The 19,511-nt window shown below is 50.5% G+C and overlaps 1 protein-coding gene across 2 annotated transcripts; it reads left to right on the forward strand.

Annotated features, from left to right (window-relative positions):
* Positions 1-1,191: 1,191 nt before the first annotated feature.
* On the forward strand, positions 1,192-19,047 carry otud5a (OTU deubiquitinase 5a). 2 transcript variants are annotated; one of them, XM_076740939.1, is made up of 10 exons: positions 1,194-1,321; positions 1,429-2,026; positions 6,486-6,579; positions 14,254-14,318; positions 14,402-14,558; positions 14,664-14,812; positions 15,199-15,384; positions 15,509-15,713; positions 16,140-16,211; positions 17,422-19,047. In XM_076740939.1, the coding sequence occupies exons 2-10, from the start codon at positions 1,439-1,441 to the stop codon at positions 17,553-17,555; spliced, it is 1,650 nt and encodes a 549-aa protein (XP_076597054.1). In that variant the 5' UTR covers positions 1,194-1,321; positions 1,429-1,438; the 3' UTR covers positions 17,556-19,047. The 2 variants fall into 2 exon arrangements, with proteins under 2 accessions (XP_076597053.1, XP_076597054.1); XM_076740938.1 differs by having other exon boundaries at positions 1,192-2,026; positions 17,422-19,046.
* The last annotated feature ends 464 nt before the right edge of the window (positions 19,048-19,511 follow it).

Below are 19,511 nucleotides of genomic sequence, written 5' to 3' on the forward strand. Positions count from 1 at the left end.
TTAAAATTTAAAAAGTTGAGAGCCATCCAGGCCTTGACATCATCTAAACAATTTAACAGTGGCTTAAGGGACTGATCGATCGTTCGTATTGATCTGCTGCAGCTCATCCGGTTAAAGCTGGTTCCCACTGCGTTACAAAGAGCTGTGACAGAACGACCGGTCAGAAACCAAACAGGCGCTGAAACACGGATTCATGCTTGATTTCAAGCCCACTCGATGACGGTGACGCTCTCTTTACTGACCTCCAGGAGAAAAACCAGAGAGACTATGAACCAGAACCAGGAGCAGAGACCACATCAGTCCAGTTTCAGCTGCTCTGCACTGACTTCCTGTCACATTCAGGACTGATCTTCAGGTCCTCCTCCTCCTTGCATACAAAGGTCTTAATGGACGAGGATGCAGCCGTGATCATCTGCTGCTGGTTTATTGGACGTTTCCAGAAACGTGAGAGAAGATCAGGGCTGCAGCTTCTGTCCGAGCTTCTGAACAAACGACCTTCAGACATCAGGAAGCAGCTCGATGAACGTTTTCAACAGAAAGCTAAAAGTGATCTGAGCTTCAGCCTTTAACGAGCTCTGACTTCCTGATCACACCTGAAACTCTGATCTTCGCCTCAGTCTGCTGCTCCTCTTCATAAATGATCTATTTGACTTGGTTCCATGCGTTCTATGAACTCTGTTCTTTAATCCTGTTGTCCACTGGTTTTATGTTCCCTCTCATTGATGCATCCTCTGTATTTAATCCTTATTCTCTTATTTTAAAATGGGTTTGATTCTTATTTTACATTAGTTTTCTCTGCCTGCTCTTATGTGAAACACTTGCTGCTTGTGATTTCTCAGATGTAAAACACTTTGACCTTGTATGAAAGATGCTATACAAATAAAGCTTTTTATTATCATTACTAACTCGTAAAGCTTCATATTTTAAACCCGAAGTATTTAATTTTCAGAATGAAGTATGGACATGACAAGAGAAAAAGATAAAAGGTCCATAAAATCCTGAATTAACATGAAATTATTTCCTCTTTAATCTGGATTACTGACATGTTCACTGACCTCCTCATCAGCTCTCCGTACCTGTAAACTGGTTTTCTCAACGAGCCATAATGAAGAGCCGACAAACGGCATGACGTAAAAAATGCCGTCGCAACCAGGAAGTGACGTCGCTGCCCTCCGTCAGATTGTGTTGATGTTTTGTGGACTGGACGGGCAGCAGAACGGGAAGAGGGAGACGCTTTTTGTTTTTGTTCAGCGAAACCGTCGAAAAGGAGCCGAGTTGTTGTTTCTGTCGTCCGTTTCGCTTCGTTAAGAGCTTTAGCTCGGTGAGTAGCGCCGCACGGCCGGGCCGGAGGCCGAGCACAGCGAAGCATTTGATCGAGAAAGGGAGGACTCGTCACCCTCTGACCCCCTCCCTGCTTCCCTCACACAGAGACACCACCATGACGATTCTCCCGAAGAAGAAGCCCAGCTCCGGGGTCGGCGTCTCGGACCACGCCGATGACAGCGACCGTCGGAGCGGCTCCGACCCGCACCAGCACCCGCATCCACACGCAGGGCGGACCGGAGCCCGACCGAGGGCTTCACCTCCGCCGTGGTCCTATCAGCCCGCTCCGCCCTCCGCAAGGGACGACAGGCGGAGCATCGAGGCGAGCTCCCGGCCGCAGCAGGCCTCTCCGCCGCCCGTCGGCTCCGTGTCTCCGGTAGGGCCGGGCGACGGTCGGGACAGCAGCGGCGGAATGGTGGCCGGGTCCCGCGGGGAGCTCGTCGTGTCGGCCGGCGTCGTCGGCTGCGGCGGAGGCATCGGGAGCTGCTGCTCCGGGCCCGGGCTGAGCAAGAGGCGGCGGCAGGCAGGCACCTGCTCCGGCGGGGTGGTGGCGGCTCTGGCCGGCGGAGGCCAACCCGGAGTGACAGGACCGGGAGGAGTGGGGTCCAGCCAGGACACGGAGGAAGGAGCCGGGAACAACAGCGAGGACGAGTACGAGAACGCTGCCCGGCTGCAGTCCATGGACCCGGCTACCGTGGAGCAGGTAGGAAGCTAACGCTGGCTAGCATTAGCACGAATGCTAATGCTACTGTGGCTACACAGGTGGGATAAACAGTAAACGTTGGTTAGCGTCAGCCTCCAGGGACTTCAAGAGGTTTGTCGATGTGACAGGTGATGATACAAGAAGTCAAAACAGGTGTTCAGAAATAAAAGAAAGCGAATTAAACGTAATTTATGTGAAATAAATAACGATTTTTCAGGTTTATCTAGAGAGAATAAAGTGAATATCTCACTGCACATTTAGAATAACGTTCTCTGATTGGCTGTCAGCTGATTGAAATGATACCTGTGTTTATTTCACACAGGTTTCAGGTGAAAGTTTTCACCTGGGTCTTATGAAAGTGCTGGTAACCATAGCAACGGCACTGATGCTTTAGTTAATTCACAGGTGACACAAACCTAGGCCTGAGCTAAACCGACCGTAGACACATTTGTCCTATAGGACAGAATGGACCTGGACGTGTCCACACAGAGACAAATACCAGGTGTCCATGGAGAGCTGGTGACTGTGTGAGAGAGTTTGACCGCCAATAGAAATCACAGTTCATCACGTAAAGATGCAGCAGAGTCCTGGTGTCCTGGTGTCCTGGTGTCCTGATGTCCTGGTGTCCTGGTGTCCTCTGGTAGCTGGTCCAGACACGTGTGCATGTGAGGATTCAGGCCAGACATTTATGGACTTTTTAATCACACGTCCATGTAGACAAGCAGTTGCATCATGAGCGTGATTGTTCACCGACATGCTGTTTGTGTTACTGGAGGACACCACTAGAGGGCAACCAGAGGACTCAGACAGTACAGAAGGTCCAGATTCGCTTGATGTGCCCCGAACGTCACTGATGTTAATTCTGAGGTCACCATCGGCCGTCGCTCGCTCTGCTCCACACTGCCCCCACTCTTCATGTGTGTGTTGGATGCTGCTTCCCTTTAATTTCTAATGCTGTTTGCAACCAGACACGCAGGATGCACGAGGTAGCACGAGGTAGCACGAGGTAGCACGAGGTAGCACGAGGTAGCACGAGGTAGCCATCATGACGACGTGAAGATAAGAGCAAGTCTGACGCTGTGTGGACCCTAAATCAAACAGAATAACTCTTCATTAATCCTCTCTGACACAAACTGACCTGAGAACAGCTCAAAGTCAATATATTTCATGTTCTTCCTCATCAGCTTCATTGATTTCTGTAAATATCTCTATTGTGAATCTGATGCAGCAACATGTTTCACGGACTGAAAGATGTGGAACGCTCCAAAAACACCTGTTTGGAACATTCCACAGGTAAACAGGCTGATTGGTGACAGGTGAGAGCATCATGATTGGGTGTGAAAGGAGCGTCCTGAAAAGGCTCAGTGGATCACAGGTGAAACTATGAGAGAAAGGCAGAAGCAGAACATCCGATCAGATGTTGATGTGACTCTTACGTCATGAAGCCATTTTTCAGCTGAACTGAAAGATTTGCTGCTGTCGAGTCAGCAGATAAAACAACAACCTGCTCATTCAGACGTCGTTCTGCTCCACAAAACAAGTGAAAGCAGACAAAAGTTTGGAGGCAAACAACTTTTCTGTTAGCGTTGGTCCACGACCTCGATAGCAAAGTGCTCCAATGACTGTGGTTCTGTTCTTTTCAGGGTTCGTAGTTTTTATCGTCCTTTAACGGGTTAACGAGCAGCAAACACTCGGCGCTGAACGTTGACGTTTACGTACCGTTGTTTGCTCAGTTAGCCGCTCGCTAAGGTCAGATTAAACGCCGCTAAAGACGAGGATCGTCTCTAAACGAGACAGAGTACGTTACTTACGTTCAGCTGTCTTATGTGAAACCGTTAACGCTGATTTAACAAGTGTTTGTTGTTTGTAGCCGTCACTTTAAATCTGTCACCACAGATTTAAAACAATAACTAATGTCACATCATTTCCACCGTCAGCCGACTCGACTGCATTTTCCCTCTTATGAACAACAACGACAGCTCTTCACGGTTTCTCAGTTTGATCGATCTGATCGACCGTAAACGTCACCAAACATCGTCATTCTGAGCTTCCTGTGCAGAAAATCACTTCCTGCCCTCCATCTGCAATTCACACCACAGCAAAGAGCCACGTGACGTCATGTGCAAACGTATAGGTATTTTACGTAGTTAGCATTAGCAGGATGGCTAGCAAACTTATAATTACATTATATGGATTTCGGTCGTTTGGCAGAGAAGAAGAATTTTCTCCAGACGAAGCAAAATATGTTGCAAATGTAGAGCAAGAAAAAAAAACATATAGAGCCAGAATGAAGTCTGTTATACACGTTTAATCTGCATGAACGTAATTAACTGGATCAGGATCAGCATCTGGATCTGGATCTGTATCTGGATCAGGATCTGGATCTGGATCTGGATCAGGGCCAATAGAACCGGATGGGGTCCCTTGATGTAGTGAAGCCTGACGTCAGATGAACTGATGAAGATGATCTTTAGTTGCAGCTCCTGAAGCCACAGACATTCACACACTGACAAAAAGGAACATTTGCAGTTCAGCACGGCATGATGGGAAATGTAGGCCGTCTGTCTGTCCAGAGAGCGGCTCGGTCTGCTCGCCGAGGATAAAATAGACAAATATATTCAGTCAGTGCCTTTTTATTGGCCGTCAGCTTCACGTTTACTCAGGTATCGTCTACAAATCAGACCTGAAGCTCAGGTGAGAGCTGAGGTGGACGAGCACAGGGACTAAAATCAGAGACACGTCCAGAGTTCAGACGCAGAGTTTCAGTCCGACGGTAACTTTACATCTCGTTGTGACGTCTGTGGGAAGGTGTCATGTCCTGTTCAACGTTACTGTCCTTAATGTCTCAATCCAGTCAAAGATCTGTAACTGAACACAGAGCCGAGTGTCAGTGAGGACAGACGGAGGACAGACACACGGAGGACAGACACACAGAGGACAGACAGACGGAGGACAGACAGACGGAGGACAGACACAGAGGACAGACACACAGAGAACAGACAGACAGAGGACAGACACACAGAGGACAGACAGATGGAGGACAGACACACAGAGGACAGACACACAGAGAACAGACAGATGGAGGACAGACACACAGAGGACAGACACACAGAGGACAGACAGACGGAGGACAGACACACAGAGGACAGACACACAGAGAACAGACAGACGGAGGACAGACACACAGAGGACAGACACACAGAGGACAGACGGATGGAGGACAGACACACAGAGGACAGACACACAGAGGACAGACACACGGAGGACAGACACACGGAGAACAGACAGATGGAGGACAGACAGATGGAGGACAGACAGACGGAGGACAGACACACAGAGGACAGACAGATGGAGGACAGACACACAGAGGACAGACACACGGAGGACAGACACACAGAGGACAGACAGATGGAGGACAGACACACGGAGAACAGACACACAGAGGACAGACACAGAGGACAGACACACGGAGGACAGACACACGGAGAACAGACAGATGGAGGACAGACAGATGGAGGACAGACAGACGGAGGACAGACACACAGAGGACAGACAGATGGAGGACAGACACACAGAAGACAGACACACGGAGGACAGACACACAGAGGACAGACAGATGGAGGACAGACACACGGAGAACAGACACACAGAGGACAGACACACGGAGGACAGACACACAGAGGACAGACAGATGGAGGACAGACACACAGAGGACAGACACACGGAGGACAGACACACAGAGGACAGACACACGGAGGACAGACACACAGAGGACAGACACACAGAGGACAGACACACAGAGGACAGACAGATGGAGGACAGACACACAGAGGACAGACACACAGAGGACAGACAGACAGAGGACAGACACACAGAGGACAGACACACAGAGGACAGACACATGGAGGACAGACACACAGAGGACAGACACATGATCCATGGAAGAGAGACGACTAACCGGTCTGTAATTCCAGTCTTTTGTGCTGATCAACAAGGCTCAGCGGACAGACACAAACAAACAAACAAACAAACAAACAGGAGGACGCAGACAAACTGACGAATGTCCCCAAATGTCCCCAGGTGCATCGATGGACCAATCAGACACTGGATGGACATTTTTCTGACGTCTTTCAGACCAAACCATTGATTTATTTATCGAGAAAATAATCTGCAGCTTAATCAATAATTAAAATGACGTTCGTTAACTTCTGAAAACAAAAAAAAACCTCGTAGGTCAGCTTCCACACAGCTTACCCTCTGTGTGTGTGTGTGTGCGTGTGTGTGTGTGTGTGTGTGCGTGTGTGCGTGTGTGTGTGTGTGCTTGTGTATGCATGTGTGTGTGTGTGCGTGCTTGTGTATGCATGTGTGTGTGTGTGTGTGTGTGCGTGCTTGTGTATGCATGTGTGTGTGTGCGTGTGTTTTTGTTTGTGTGTGTGTGCGTGTGTGTGTGTGTGTTCAGCAGGAGCACTGGTTTGAAAAAGCTCTGCGGGAAAAGAAAGGCTTCGTCATCAAGAAGATGAAGGAGGACGGAGCGTGTCTGTTCAGAGCAGTGGGTGAGTGACACGCACGCACACACACACGCATGCACACACTCAGGCGTACCTGTGCAGTTCCTCTGGTCACCAGCAGGTGTCAGTCTCTCAGCATGGTTCCAGATCGCTGCTGTTCAGAGGAGTTTGTCCTGACTGAGACAAATGACTGAAAACATGGTAGAAATGTCCTGTGTTGTCCATGTGTGCCTGTGTCGCGCCGCGCCACGCCGCGCCACGCCACGCCACGCCACGCCACGCCACGCCGCGCCACGCCACGCCGCGCCACCAGGGACAAACTTTTTGTTTTCAGAAAAACAATCAGCAAACTTCCATTTTTTTGTTTCTCTCACACGGTCAGTGACAGCTGGTGTCACCTGACGGTTGTCATGGTAGCAGGTGAAAGTGTGTGTGTGTGTGTGTGTGTGTGTGTGTGTGTGTGTGTGTAAGTATGTGTGTGTGTGTGTGTGTGTGTGTGTGTGCATGCATGTGTGTGTGTGTGCGGTGGGAAGATATGTGGAAATGTGGGTCGCTGTGAAAGACGAGGGTTTGTGCTTCTTTGAGTCCATTCAGCAGAGACCAGCCAACGTTTCAGATAACCACTGCTATGTTGGTAAAGTCACACCTGTCCACCTGTCTTCCTGTTGTTAAATCATGAGTTTCAATCTATGCACACAGTCTGAGTTCTGTCCTAATTCAAATTCTGTCTGGACAGACAGGTGGACAGTAGCGTCTGCAGGACAGACAGACAGGTGGACAGTAGCGTCTGCAGGACAGACAGACAGGTGGACAGTAGCGTCTGTAGGACAGACAGACAGGTGGACAGTAGCGTCTGCAGGACAGACAGACAGGTGGACAGTAGCGTCTGCAGGACAGACAGACAGGTGGACAGTAGCGTCTGTCTTCTCTGTCAGTTGACTTCTGATTCTTCTCACTTCTGTTTTCAGAAACTCCTTTCTTTACTCTGAGCTGCATTTCACAGAAACACACACACACACACACACACACACACACACACACACACAGAAACAGAAAGACACACAGAAAGACACACACACACAGAAACAGAAAGACACACACACACACACACACACACACACACACACACACACTCACATACACACACATACATACACAAACTGAGCTGGACTTTCACGTTTGATGTGTTTTCACACCTTGCTGTCCACTTTCTGTTTCAGGTAGGCAGGTGTGTGTGTGTGTGTGTGTGTGTGTGTGTGTGTGTGTGTGTGTGTTTCTGTGTGTGTGTTTGTGTTTGTGTGTGTGTGTGTGTGTGTGTGTGTGTGTTTGTGTGTGTGTTTGTGTGTGTGTGTGTGTGTGTGTGTGTGTGTGTGTGCGTGTGTGTGTGTGTGTAGTTTTTGTGAGGTTTTTTTCCATCTTCTTGCTCCTGAAAGTGATCCAGGTGAAATGATCTGTCAGTTTGTCTTTGAACTGCTCGCAGCTCAGAGACGAGAGGTCGGAAGTCAACAAAGTAAATTTACTCAGCTACTGTATTTTTGGACAATTTTGGTGTACTTGTACTTTATTTGAGTATTTCCAGTTTACGTGAGTTTGAGAGTCTTCTGAAACGACACGATCTGAGTACTCGTCCCACCACCGTGAACTCTGGGTGTGTTTCCTGTCGTCAGGTCACATTCCTGCTGTGATGACACCTGTGCCACCTGTCAACCAGGTAATGTACAATATAAAGTACAATTACACAATTACAGTACAATTAGAAATATAGCATAACATAGAATTACTCAAGCAAAGTACAAGTACCTTGATATTGAACTTAAGTAAACACAGTCAGCGGCTCAGCCTGCAACCTGAGGAAGACGTCCAGAGCATAAGTGCTGCTGGACCTGGTCTGTGCCAGTCTGGTTCAGGTGGACCTGGTCTGTGCCAGTCTGGTTCAGGTGGACCTGGTCTGTGCCAGTCTGGCTCAGGTGGACCTGGTCTGTGCCAGTCTGGTTCAGGTGGACCTGGTCTGTGCCAGTCTGGCTCAGGTGGACCTGGTCTGTGCCAGTCTGGCTCAGATGACTGGACTGAATGAAGTGGGTCTGATGATCAGGGTGAACTCACTGTGGGTTCAGGACTGTGGAGATGCTGCATGCTGACACAACCTGGAGCTGATCCATGCAGAGGAAAGTTCAGACAGTGTGTGTGTGTGTGTGTGTGTGTGTGTGTGTGTGTGTGTGTGTGTGTGTGTGTGTGTTACTTACAGTAAACCAGATGTGTTCGTGTTTTTGCCTCCAAACATTTGGACACGTCTCCGGTCTCAGACCTGTTGAGTAACGCGTCTGATTGGTCAGAGACGTGTTGCTGGCATGCTGATAATTCCCAGCATGCATTGCTGCTGGTCACGCTTTGTCAGGGAGAACGAGGGCAAAGACTGTGTGATGGCGTGGAGGAGTTCTGAACATGAGAGAAAAGAGTCGGCGTCTCAATCACAAAGCTTCAACCTGTAACACCTTGTTGGGGTTTGAGGCCGTGAGTTCCTCTGTGACTCGGCCGTCACACAGCTACCTGTCAATCAGTCACATGACCTCGTGCTGAAGCTGAAGTCAGGTGGTTCACAGACCGCTAGCAATCTGAATCCTTGAAGCTCATTCTCACTGACTGAATGATGGACTGACTGATGGACAAGCTGGTGGACAGACTGGTGGACTGACTGGTGGTCTGAGTGACTGGTGGACAGACTGATGGACAGACTGATGGACTGACTGGTGGACAGACTGGTGGACTGACTGACTGGTGGACAGACTGATGGACTGACTGACTGGTGGACAGACTGGTGGACTGACTGACTGGTGGACAGACTGATGGACTGACTGACTGATGGCCAGACTGGTGGACAGACTGATGGACTGACTGGTGGACAGACTGGTGGACTGACTGACTGGTGGACAGACTGATGGACTGACTGACTGGTGGACAGACTGATGGACAGACTGGTGGACTGACTGGTGGACAGACTGGACTGACTGACTGGTGGACAGACTGGTGGACTGACTGATGGACTGACTGACTGGTGGACTGACTGGACTGACTGACTGGTGGACAGACTGGTGGACAGACTGGACTGACTGACTGGTGGACAGACTGGTGGACTGACTGATGGACTGACTGACTGGTGGACAGACTGGTGGACTGACTGATGGACTGACTGACTGGTGGACTGACTGGTGGACAGACTGGTGGACAGACTGGTGGACTGACTGACTGATGGACTGACTGACTGGTGGACTGACTGACTGGTGGACAGACTGGTGGACTGACTGACTGGTGGACAGACTGATGGACTGACTGACTGGTGGACTGACTGACTGGTGGACTGACTGGTGGACTGACTGACTGGTGGACAGACTGATGGACTGACTGACTGGTGGACTGACTGACTGATGGACTGACTGACTGGTGGACTGACTGACTGGTGGACAGACTGATGGACTGACTGACTGATGGCCAGACTGGTGGACAGACTGATGGACTGACTGGTGGACAGACTGGTGGACTGACTGACTGGTGGACAGACTGATGGACTGACTGACTGGTGGACAGACTGATGGACAGACTGGTGGACTGACTGGTGGACAGACTGGACTGACTGACTGGTGGACAGACTGGTGGACTGACTGATGGACTGACTGACTGGTGGACTGACTGACTGATGGACTGACTGACTGGTGGACTGACTGACTGGTGGACAGACTGGTGGACTGACTGATGGACTGACTGACTGGTGGACAGACTGGTGGACTGACTGATGGACTGACTGACTGGTGGACTGACTGGTGGACAGACTGGTGGACTGACTGACTGGTGGACTGACTGACTGATGGACTGACTGACTGGTGGACTGACTGACTGGTGGACAGACTGGTGGACTGACTGACTGGTGGACAGACTGATGGACTGACTGACTGGTGGACTGACTGACTGGTGGACTGACTGGTGGACTGACTGACTGGTGGACAGACTGATGGACTGACTGACTGGTGGACTGACTGACTGATGGACTGACTGACTGGTGGACTGACTGACTGGTGGACTGACTGGTGGACTGACTGACTGGTGGACAGACTGATGGACTGACTGACTGATGGCCAGACTGGTGGACAGACTGATGGACTGACTGGTGGACAGACTGGTGGACTGACTGACTGGTGGACAGACTGATGGACTGACTGACTGGTGGACAGACTGATGGACAGACTGGTGGACTGACTGGTGGACAGACTGGACTGACTGACTGGTGGACAGACTGGTGGACTGACTGATGGACTGACTGACTGGTGGACTGACTGGACTGACTGACTGGTGGACAGACTGGTGGACTGACTGATGGACTGACTGACTGGTGGACTGACTGGACTGACTGACTGGTGGACAGACTGGTGGACAGACTGGACTGACTGACTGGTGGACAGACTGGTGGACTGACTGATGGACTGACTGACTGGTGGACAGACTGGTGGACTGACTGATGGACTGACTGACTGGTGGACTGACTGGTGGACAGACTGGTGGACTGACTGACTGGTGGACTGACTGACTGATGGACTGACTGACTGGTGGACTGACTGACTGGTGGACAGACTGGTGGACTGACTGACTGGTGGACAGACTGATGGACTGACTGACTGGTGGACTGACTGACTGGTGGACTGACTGGTGGACTGACTGACTGGTGGACAGACTGATGGACTGACTGACTGGTGGACTGACTGACTGATGGACTGACTGACTGGTGGACTGACTGACTGGTGGACTGACTGATGGACTGACTGACTGGTGGACTGACTGGTGGACTGACTGACTGGTGGACAGACTGATGCACTGACTGACTGGTGGACTGACTGACTGGTGGACAGACTGATGGACTGACTGACTGGTGGACTGACTGACTGGTGGACAGGCTGGTGGACTGCGATGAAACGTTCATGTTCCCCTCAGGATGAACTCTGCTCATCCTCTGACTTTCAGCTAGTGCCACCACCTGCTCGTCATGCTGAATACCTGAAGACACTCAGACTCCCATGAGCCTCAGCTGGACTATGTGTCTACTGCTAATTAGCTAATGTTAGCATGCTAACAGGCTAAACTAAGATGGTGAGAACAGTAAACGTTACACCTGCTGAACATCTTCACGTTAGCGTCGTCTCATATTGGTGCAGAGCTCCGCCTCCTTTACTGACATCCAATGAGGTCAGCACTCAGCAGCCAATCAGGAGAGGCACTCTGCAGGTTTGATTGTTGAGCGGCTATCAGCACACGTGTCGTTCAATGTTTCTGCATCACAGGTGATGAAGGAGCAGTCACATGCTGCTGAGGTGTGTCAGACAGGAAGTGTCTTTGTTGGTCCCAAATGTAGCAGCTGCGCAGATGTTAGCTGTTAGCTAACTCACAGCGTGTGTGTGTGTGTGTGTGTGTGTGTGTGTGTGTGTGTGTTATGAAATTATAGACCTTCTGACATGTTTCAGATTCACGCTGCTCACTCGTGTCTTCAGTCACTTTGAACGCCATCACGTCACGTCTGACATCTGCCTCATACTGTGTGTGTGTGTGTGTGTGTGTGTGTGTGTGTGTGTGTGTGAGACACACAGAGACCTCTGTCAAAGTGCCCTCTGATCTGGTTTACTGTAACATGGACAGCTGAGTGCTTATGTCCAGACGCTTTGAGTAAACAGTACAGTGTGCGTAAAGGGGAGGACACCCCAGTGTTTGTCCATCTGTCTGCTGCCTGCTCGGTGTGTGTGTGTCCGTGTCTCTGTCTCTGTCTGTCTCTGTCTCTGTCTGTACAGCCAGGTGTGGCTTGAAGGTGGACTGTCCCTTCAGGTGGAGGTGTGACGTCTGAGCTGGTGGACTTCAGGTCCTGGGTGTCTCTGTGGGACAGACGGTTTCCACACTGACCTCTGTCTGCAGCTGTGGTCTGACTGTTGGACAGTTTTGTCCTCAGTTTTTGTCTGAAGGGACACAGATTCAGAGTAAACAGTGAACATGGACAAACCCTGAGAAGTGTCCCGTAGCGCAGACAGATGGACAGATGGACAGATGGGGCGCTGTAGGTAGAGTTGAGTTGAGTCAGAAGGTGATCCTGAGGACAGGTGGTCTTCACAGGAGAAGATGGACGATTCTGAAGGTTCGTCACCTTTTCTACGTTGTTCACCTGCACACCTGAAAAACTTTGGCACTTTGAAGAGAGTGGACGACCTCTGATGACCCGGAACACGCCACGTCCAACATGACATGTCCACCCTGACCTGATACACTCAGTCTGACAGTTTCTGAAAGCCTGTACCCAGAATGCTTTGCAGTCCTCAGACCACTGCTGGTGGTCAGGGCGGAGTCTGAGTCTGTGAGCTTTAGATAAAACTTTATCGACATCATGAGAATGACGAGCTGGTTGAACAGCGCTCTTCCCCCGGCCCCTTTCTCCGAATAATGTCCAGGCTGACCAATCAGAACGCTCACTGTGGCTTCCTGTGTGTGTGTGTGTGTGTGTGTGTGTGTGTGTGTGTGTGTGTGTGTGTGTGTGTGTGTGTGTGTGTGTGTGTGTGTGTGTGTGCATGCATGCGTGTGTGTGGTTTGTTATTAATTCTGTAGAAGTCTATCTGTGTCGTGTTTCTCAGCAGCTGACACACATGTTCCGTATGTTCTCCTCTCCTCGTCTCCTCTCTGCCTCCTCTTCTCTCCTCTCCTCGTCTCCACTCTGCTTCCTCTTCTCCTCTCCTCCTCGTCTCCTCTCTGCCTCCTCTTCTCTCCTCTCGTCCTCTCCTGGCCTCCCCTCTTTGTCACTGTCAGTCTGTTGAAGCACACAGACACACGCGCACACACGCGCACACACAGGGTGATGTGTTGGGAGTTTCTGACACACACCTGCTGCTGCTCAGCCATGTGTGTTAGTTTTGTTATGAGTCCCTGTGGTTAGCTTTCTGTGTGAGTGTGTGTGTGTGTGTGTGTGTGAACTTTACACACACACACACACACACACACACACACTGCTGATGAGAAAAAGGAAGTTGTCGGGGAGATTCTGAGAATCGTCATGGTGACAGACCATGTGACTTGCTGGAAATCAAACCGAAGTGACGCTCATTTACATACCACGGAGGATGTGTGTGTGTGTGTGTGTGTGTGTGTGTGTGTGTGTGTGTGTGTGTGTGCGTGCGTGTGTGCGCATGTGCGCGTGTGCGTGTGTGCGTTTATTTAGCCGACCAATCGGGGCTGAGAATCCTTATTGATGACGGTAGAGCTGGATTCAGGTTGATTTTGTGACGCAGAACAAAGAAGAAGAAGGAGTCTCTGCGCTAAACACGAAGCTAGCTGTTAGCTTAGCATAAGACTGGAACACAGCTAGCCTAGCCACCTGCCAGCCTCTGAGGCTCACTGGAGTTCAGTCTGCAATGAAAGATGAATCATTGACCAACATCAGCTGACGAGTGTGTCCAAACGCTCGTCCTCACATTGACGTCTGCCTTCATGTCCCGGCGACATAACTTTATTAACAATGTCCCAGAGACTTTATTCACTCTCACTCGGTCTCTCAGAGTGAAGTCAGTGTCTTTGGGTTTGGACGCCGTTTGGAGACGTCCCCTCACAAATGGACAATAATGAAACATGTTTGTGCTTCTCTGCCTCTGCGTGGACACACACCTTCACTTTACATCTGACCCAAGCTCTGTGTGTGTGTCTCAGCTGACCAGGTGTATGGAGACCAGGACATGCATGAAGTGGTGAGGAAACACTGTATGGACTACCTGGTGAGTCCCTCACCTGTTCTGTCTCTCACTGTCTGTCACCTTCAGTTCGCCGTCTGTGATAAAAACACTGGTTTTCCTTCCAGATGAAGAACGCAGACTATTTCTCCAACTACGTGACGGAGGACTTCACCACATATATCAACAGGAAGAGGAAAAACAACTGCCATGGCAACCACATCGAGATGCAGGCCATGGCCGAGATGTACAACAGACCAGTGGAGGTGTACCAGTACAGCACAGGTGAGTCTGCTTGGCCAGTAACAACCTCCAGATGTGTGGTCATCAGCCAACCGCATCCCACCGACCTGACCTCGCTCCCTCCCCTCTCCTCTCCCCCCGCTGCAGAGCCAATCAACACGTTCCATGGCATCCACCAGAACAACGACGAGCCAATCAGAGTGAGCTACCACCGCAACATCCACTACAACTCTGTGGTGAACCCCAACAAGGCCACGATCGGGGTCGGACTGGGACTGCCCGCCTTCAAACCTGGGGTACCAAGCACACTCCTGAAGGAGGGACGAAGAGGGAGAGACATGAGGCAGCCATGCTGGGGTGGGGGGGGGGGGGGGACAGGTGCACGCAGGTGCAGGAAAAACTGCAGCAAGTTAGTTATTGTAGTTGCTGTTAGCAGGAGCAGCTAACTCAGGCCACTTTCAAACAAATACAAGCTTAAGCTCAAACACATCAACTGCAGGTACAACGGACCTGCACCTCCTGCTTACAGCCCCAGAGCATGATGGGAAGTGTAGTTCTAAAAGAAGGCACACTGCTGCAGGGTTGCATTTTGTGTGCATGTGTGCGTGTGCATGTGTGTATGTGTGTATGTGTGTATGGTACATACATGACCTGATGGTGGACTTCCTTCGCCCCCCCTCAGTACGCGGAGCAGTCTCTGATGAAGTCGGCCATCAAGACGTCGGAGGAGTCGTGGATCGAGCAGCAGATGTTGGAGGATAAGAAGAGGGCGACGGACTGGGAGGCCACCAACGAGGCCATCGAGGAGCAGGTGGCCCGGGAGTCCTACCTGCAGTGGCTGCAGGACCAGGAGAAACAGGCCAGACAGGTAGCTGCGGTCACCATGTTTGTTTACATGAAGGCTCCGCCCCTCTGCCAGCTCAGCTGCCAATCAAACACACCTGTTAAATCTGAGCTATTTGCAGTAAACGTAAACATCTTTCCACCTTCAGCCCCGTAAGGCCAGCGCCACCTGCAGCTCGGCAACGGCGGCAGCTTCCAGCGGACTGGACGACTGGAGCGCCCGGTCACCGCGGCAACGGGACTCAGACCCCTCCCACTCCGACCTCACGACCACCCCGTCGACCAACAACAAGCCCCCCTCCCCCGCAGGAGCCGCCCTAATCCTGAGCAAACCCCCCTCCCCCTGCGCACCAGGTAACACACGCACACACACAACAGGCTGATTCTCCTCAGGTGGCTCACCTGGTCGAGTGCACTGATGACCCGCAGCCAACCTGTGTTGCGTGTCGTCCTCCCACATGGGGCGGCTGCAGCTCAGGAGGTAGACCGGTTGCCCACCAATCAGGAGGTCGGGGGTTCGATCCCTGGCCTCGTACTGATGCTGAGCCATCGGCGTGTGAGCTCATATGAAGGTCGCTTTGGATCAAAGTGTCCTTCCTGCTCACCTAGCATTAGCATTAGCATTAGCATTAGCATTAGACAACTGTTCTCCTCAGGTGATTCACTATAACTTGCGCGCTCCTCCTGTGTGTGTGTGTGTGTGTGTGTGCGTGCGTGCGTGCGTGCGTGCGTGCGCATGCGCGTGTGTGCGCGCGTGTGTGTGTGTGTGTGTGTGTGCAGGTCCCAGTAATCAGAGTCGTCATCATTTGGAGTACAGAGCCATCATGCAGGAGATGTCTCCGACAGCGTTTGGTGAGTGGCCCGTGCGTTAGCTGCAGTTGTTTCAGGGCTTCAGCTGCTGCTCGTGCAGCTTCATGTTAGCAGAGGGGCCTTCACTGTCGCTCCAGCTCCAGGTGAGCAGACGTCACCTGGACGAGCCTCCAGCAGGTGGTGAACCCGTCAAAGTGTTATTGAGCGTGTCGTCCACAGGGGGCAGCAGTCAGCCTCGGAGACTGGAAAAGAAACTCACTGCACAAAGATGACACTTCTGCTGTATTATGAGATATTCTGTGTGTTTTAGAAAAGACTTCAGCGATGAAGACGAGCGTTCTTCGTCTTCACTTAAAGAGCAGTGCTCAGCTTCACTGAGTTTTCTGTGGGAAACGTGGGACTCTGTCATCACTACAACTGATCTCACAACAGCAGTATCATTAATACTGTTGGTACTGTTAATACTGGTACTACTGCCATGTTTATTACTGCAGTACAGCAGTATAGCAGTACTGCAGGTGATTGTACTGCTGTCAGTCACTCTGTTGTTTACTGTCAAAAACCACAACAGGAAGCAGCCAAGCAGAGCAGGGTGTGTGTGTGTGTGTGTGTGTGTGTGTGTGTGTGTGTGTGTGTGTGTGTGTGTGCGCGTGTGTGTGTGCGTGCGTGTGTGCGTGCGTGCGTGCGTGCGTGCGTGCGTGCGTGTGTGCGTGTGTGTGCGTGCGTGTGCATGCATGCATGCATGTGTTTGTGTGTGTGTGTGCATGCGTGTGTGCGTGTTTGCAGCTCAGATGTTTGACAGCTGTGCTCAGGACGTGATGTCAGGTCGTGTTCACGGTGCAGAGTTTGACCAGACATCTGAACATTCAGGCACCTCTTGTGAATTTATGTGGTGCTGGTAGTTTAGCGTGTTAGCATGCTAGCATTGGCTGATTAGCAGTATGGTGGGGATGTCATTAGCTCTGCAGGTGTTTGGTTATAAAGCGAAGTATTGGACAGATTCTTCTTAGGGTTCGTCATGAAGGACCAGCTGATCCGCCTCATTGGTCCAGACTGAAACATCTCAACAGCTGAAATAATCTTGTGAACGTGTGACTGACATAAGGCTGTAAACATCATCCCTGCTAGCCTCAACATGTTAGCATGCTAAATCTGTCAGCCTCACTGGACTGAGACCCCAACAGTTGAGTGTGTTGCTGAGTGCCTCAGCGCGTCAGTACCTGTGGTCTGTGAACTGGTCTGTGTGTTTCAGGTCTGACGGACTGGGAGGATGATGAGATCCTGGCGTCGGTGCTGGCCGTCTCTCAGCAGGAGTATCTGGACAGCATGAAACACCAGAGCGCCGCCATGCATCGAGAGCGAGAGCCGTCGCCCGACAGCAGCTGATAGCTGGCTGACACGCAAAAACACACAAAAACAACGATGACCTTTGACCTCCCCGTGCCCCCCCTCCCCCCTCCACCATCCCACCCCCCCACCCCACCCCCCGCCTCTGACCCACAGAAGGAGATCGACCAGGGAAAAAATAAAACATCAAACAAAGAAATGCAAACTTCTTTTTTTCTCCAGACGTTTCCACTCATCTGCTCATCACCCTCCATTCTGTCGTCTCTTCTTCCTTCCTCCCCCGTTACACCCCCGCCCCCCTTCTCGTTTCCTCATCCACCTTCCAGCCAATAGTGGTTCAGCATCATCAACGCCCCCCTCCCATCTCGTCTGAAAGCCGGAGTCCTTCTGCTCAAAGAGGGCCGACGTCTCCTCGCGGTCGCTGGCTGTCTGTCCTGAAAATGGGGAACAAGCAAAGTGGCTCAAACCGGACCACAGCACTATTCCAGCCAATCAGCAGCGGGTGGCGTTTGAGCTCGTGCACAGGAGAGAGAGGGGGAGGGGAGGGGAGGGGAGGGATGCTAACCTGTAATCTGGCATGAAGAAGGAGAGACGCTCACATCAACAGTCGTTCTCCAGAATGACTCAGGGCAGCGCTAACGCTCGCTGAGCGTCTGTTGTGACTTCATTTCCAGGTGACACACTGACGACCTTCATCATCACTTTTAATATGTCAACACAGTGGACTGATCGTTCAGGAGGCAGCAGGCTGTTAGCGCTCTGGCTAACAGGGCCATGTCAGCGAGGGGCGCTAAGCAGAAGGCCTCAGTTTCCTGTTGGCTAAATTAGCGTGCTCTTTAGCGAGCAGGCTATCACCTGAAGTCTTACTGTGTTTTCAAGATGGCTGCTTTTAGCGCCGCTACCAAGCTGCATCAAAGTTAGCTGAGCTTCTTCTTCTTGACTCCTCTTCACGTGCCTCCATTTTCCCTCCGCCGTCACCTTCACGTCAGCCATTATCTGAGAAACGAAATGCGTCTTCAGCAGCCAGCAAAGACTCCACGGTCTGACACTTCTCCTCTCTCTTTCTCCTTCATGTCTTCCTCCTCTTCCTCCTCTTCCTCAGCCACCATCACCTCCATCATCATCATCATCATCATCATCGGACTTATTTAGCTGCATGTTTAATTGACCACGACCAATATCATCATAGAGAAAAAGCAACAAAGAAAAAAGGAGAGAAAAAAGAGAATTGTCATACTTATCCTCTTAATGATTGATTATTGTTGTTATTATTAATATTATAAGTTTGTTTTATTTTATTTTCTTGTTTGGGATGAAAAGATCTTTTTTTCTTGGAATAAAAAGGAAAATGTTTCTGACAAACACGTTTTGGAGGTTCATTTCGTCTTTCTCCTCGTCATCCTGTCTTTGGGTTCGTTCTCTTTTCTTTTTGCTTCCTTCTCGTCCTTCTTCGTTTGCTCTCACGTTTCCCGCTGACTTGACCTTTGACCTCCTTTTCTTCCTTCCTCCACTTATGTCGTCTCTTCCTCATTCGTCTCTTCTGCCTCTTTCGTCTTCATCCTGATGTTTTCTTTCATTTTTCTGCTGCAAACTTCCTTCATTCACAGAATCTTTTGTCTTATCTCCTCATATTTTGTATGACTTCATTTCCTTCTTCTTCTCTTTGCCTTTTTAAACAAACTTGATGAATACAGAGCAGGTGTCAAACAGAGGAAAACAGGCTCCACACTGCTTCTTGAATGTTTTTGACCATTTTACTTTTTTTGTAAATAATATTTGATGTACAGCTGACAGGATTGTGTCCTAAACCCTCAGGACCTCCAGATTAAATAAAGAAAAACAGCAAATGTCCTGACTGTTCGCTGTCAGCAAACGTAAAGATGAAGTATTGATCTGACAAACGAAGCAGTTTGACAGTCTGAGGGTTCCTTCACATCTTTTGTCCCATGAGGAAATTCAGTGTGTGTATTTAAATGTGTTTACATATTTAGAAAA

Source organism: Chaetodon auriga, chromosome 10, assembly GCF_051107435.1.
Source record: "Chaetodon auriga isolate fChaAug3 chromosome 10, fChaAug3.hap1, whole genome shotgun sequence".
In the NCBI taxonomy this organism is placed as follows: Eukaryota; Metazoa; Chordata; class Actinopteri; order Chaetodontiformes; family Chaetodontidae; genus Chaetodon; species Chaetodon auriga.

Coding starts and splice junctions, on each gene's coding strand:
- otud5a (XM_076740938.1), top strand. CDS start 1,439: ATGACGATTCTCCCGAAGAAGAAGCCCAGCTCCGGGGTCGGCGTCTCG. Junction 6,580..14,253: donor GTGTCTGTTCAGAGCAGTGG/GTGAGTGACACG, acceptor TGTGTGTCTCAG/CTGACCAGGTGTATGGAGAC. Junction 15,385..15,508: donor AGGAGAAACAGGCCAGACAG/GTAGCTGCGGTC, acceptor TTCCACCTTCAG/CCCCGTAAGGCCAGCGCCAC.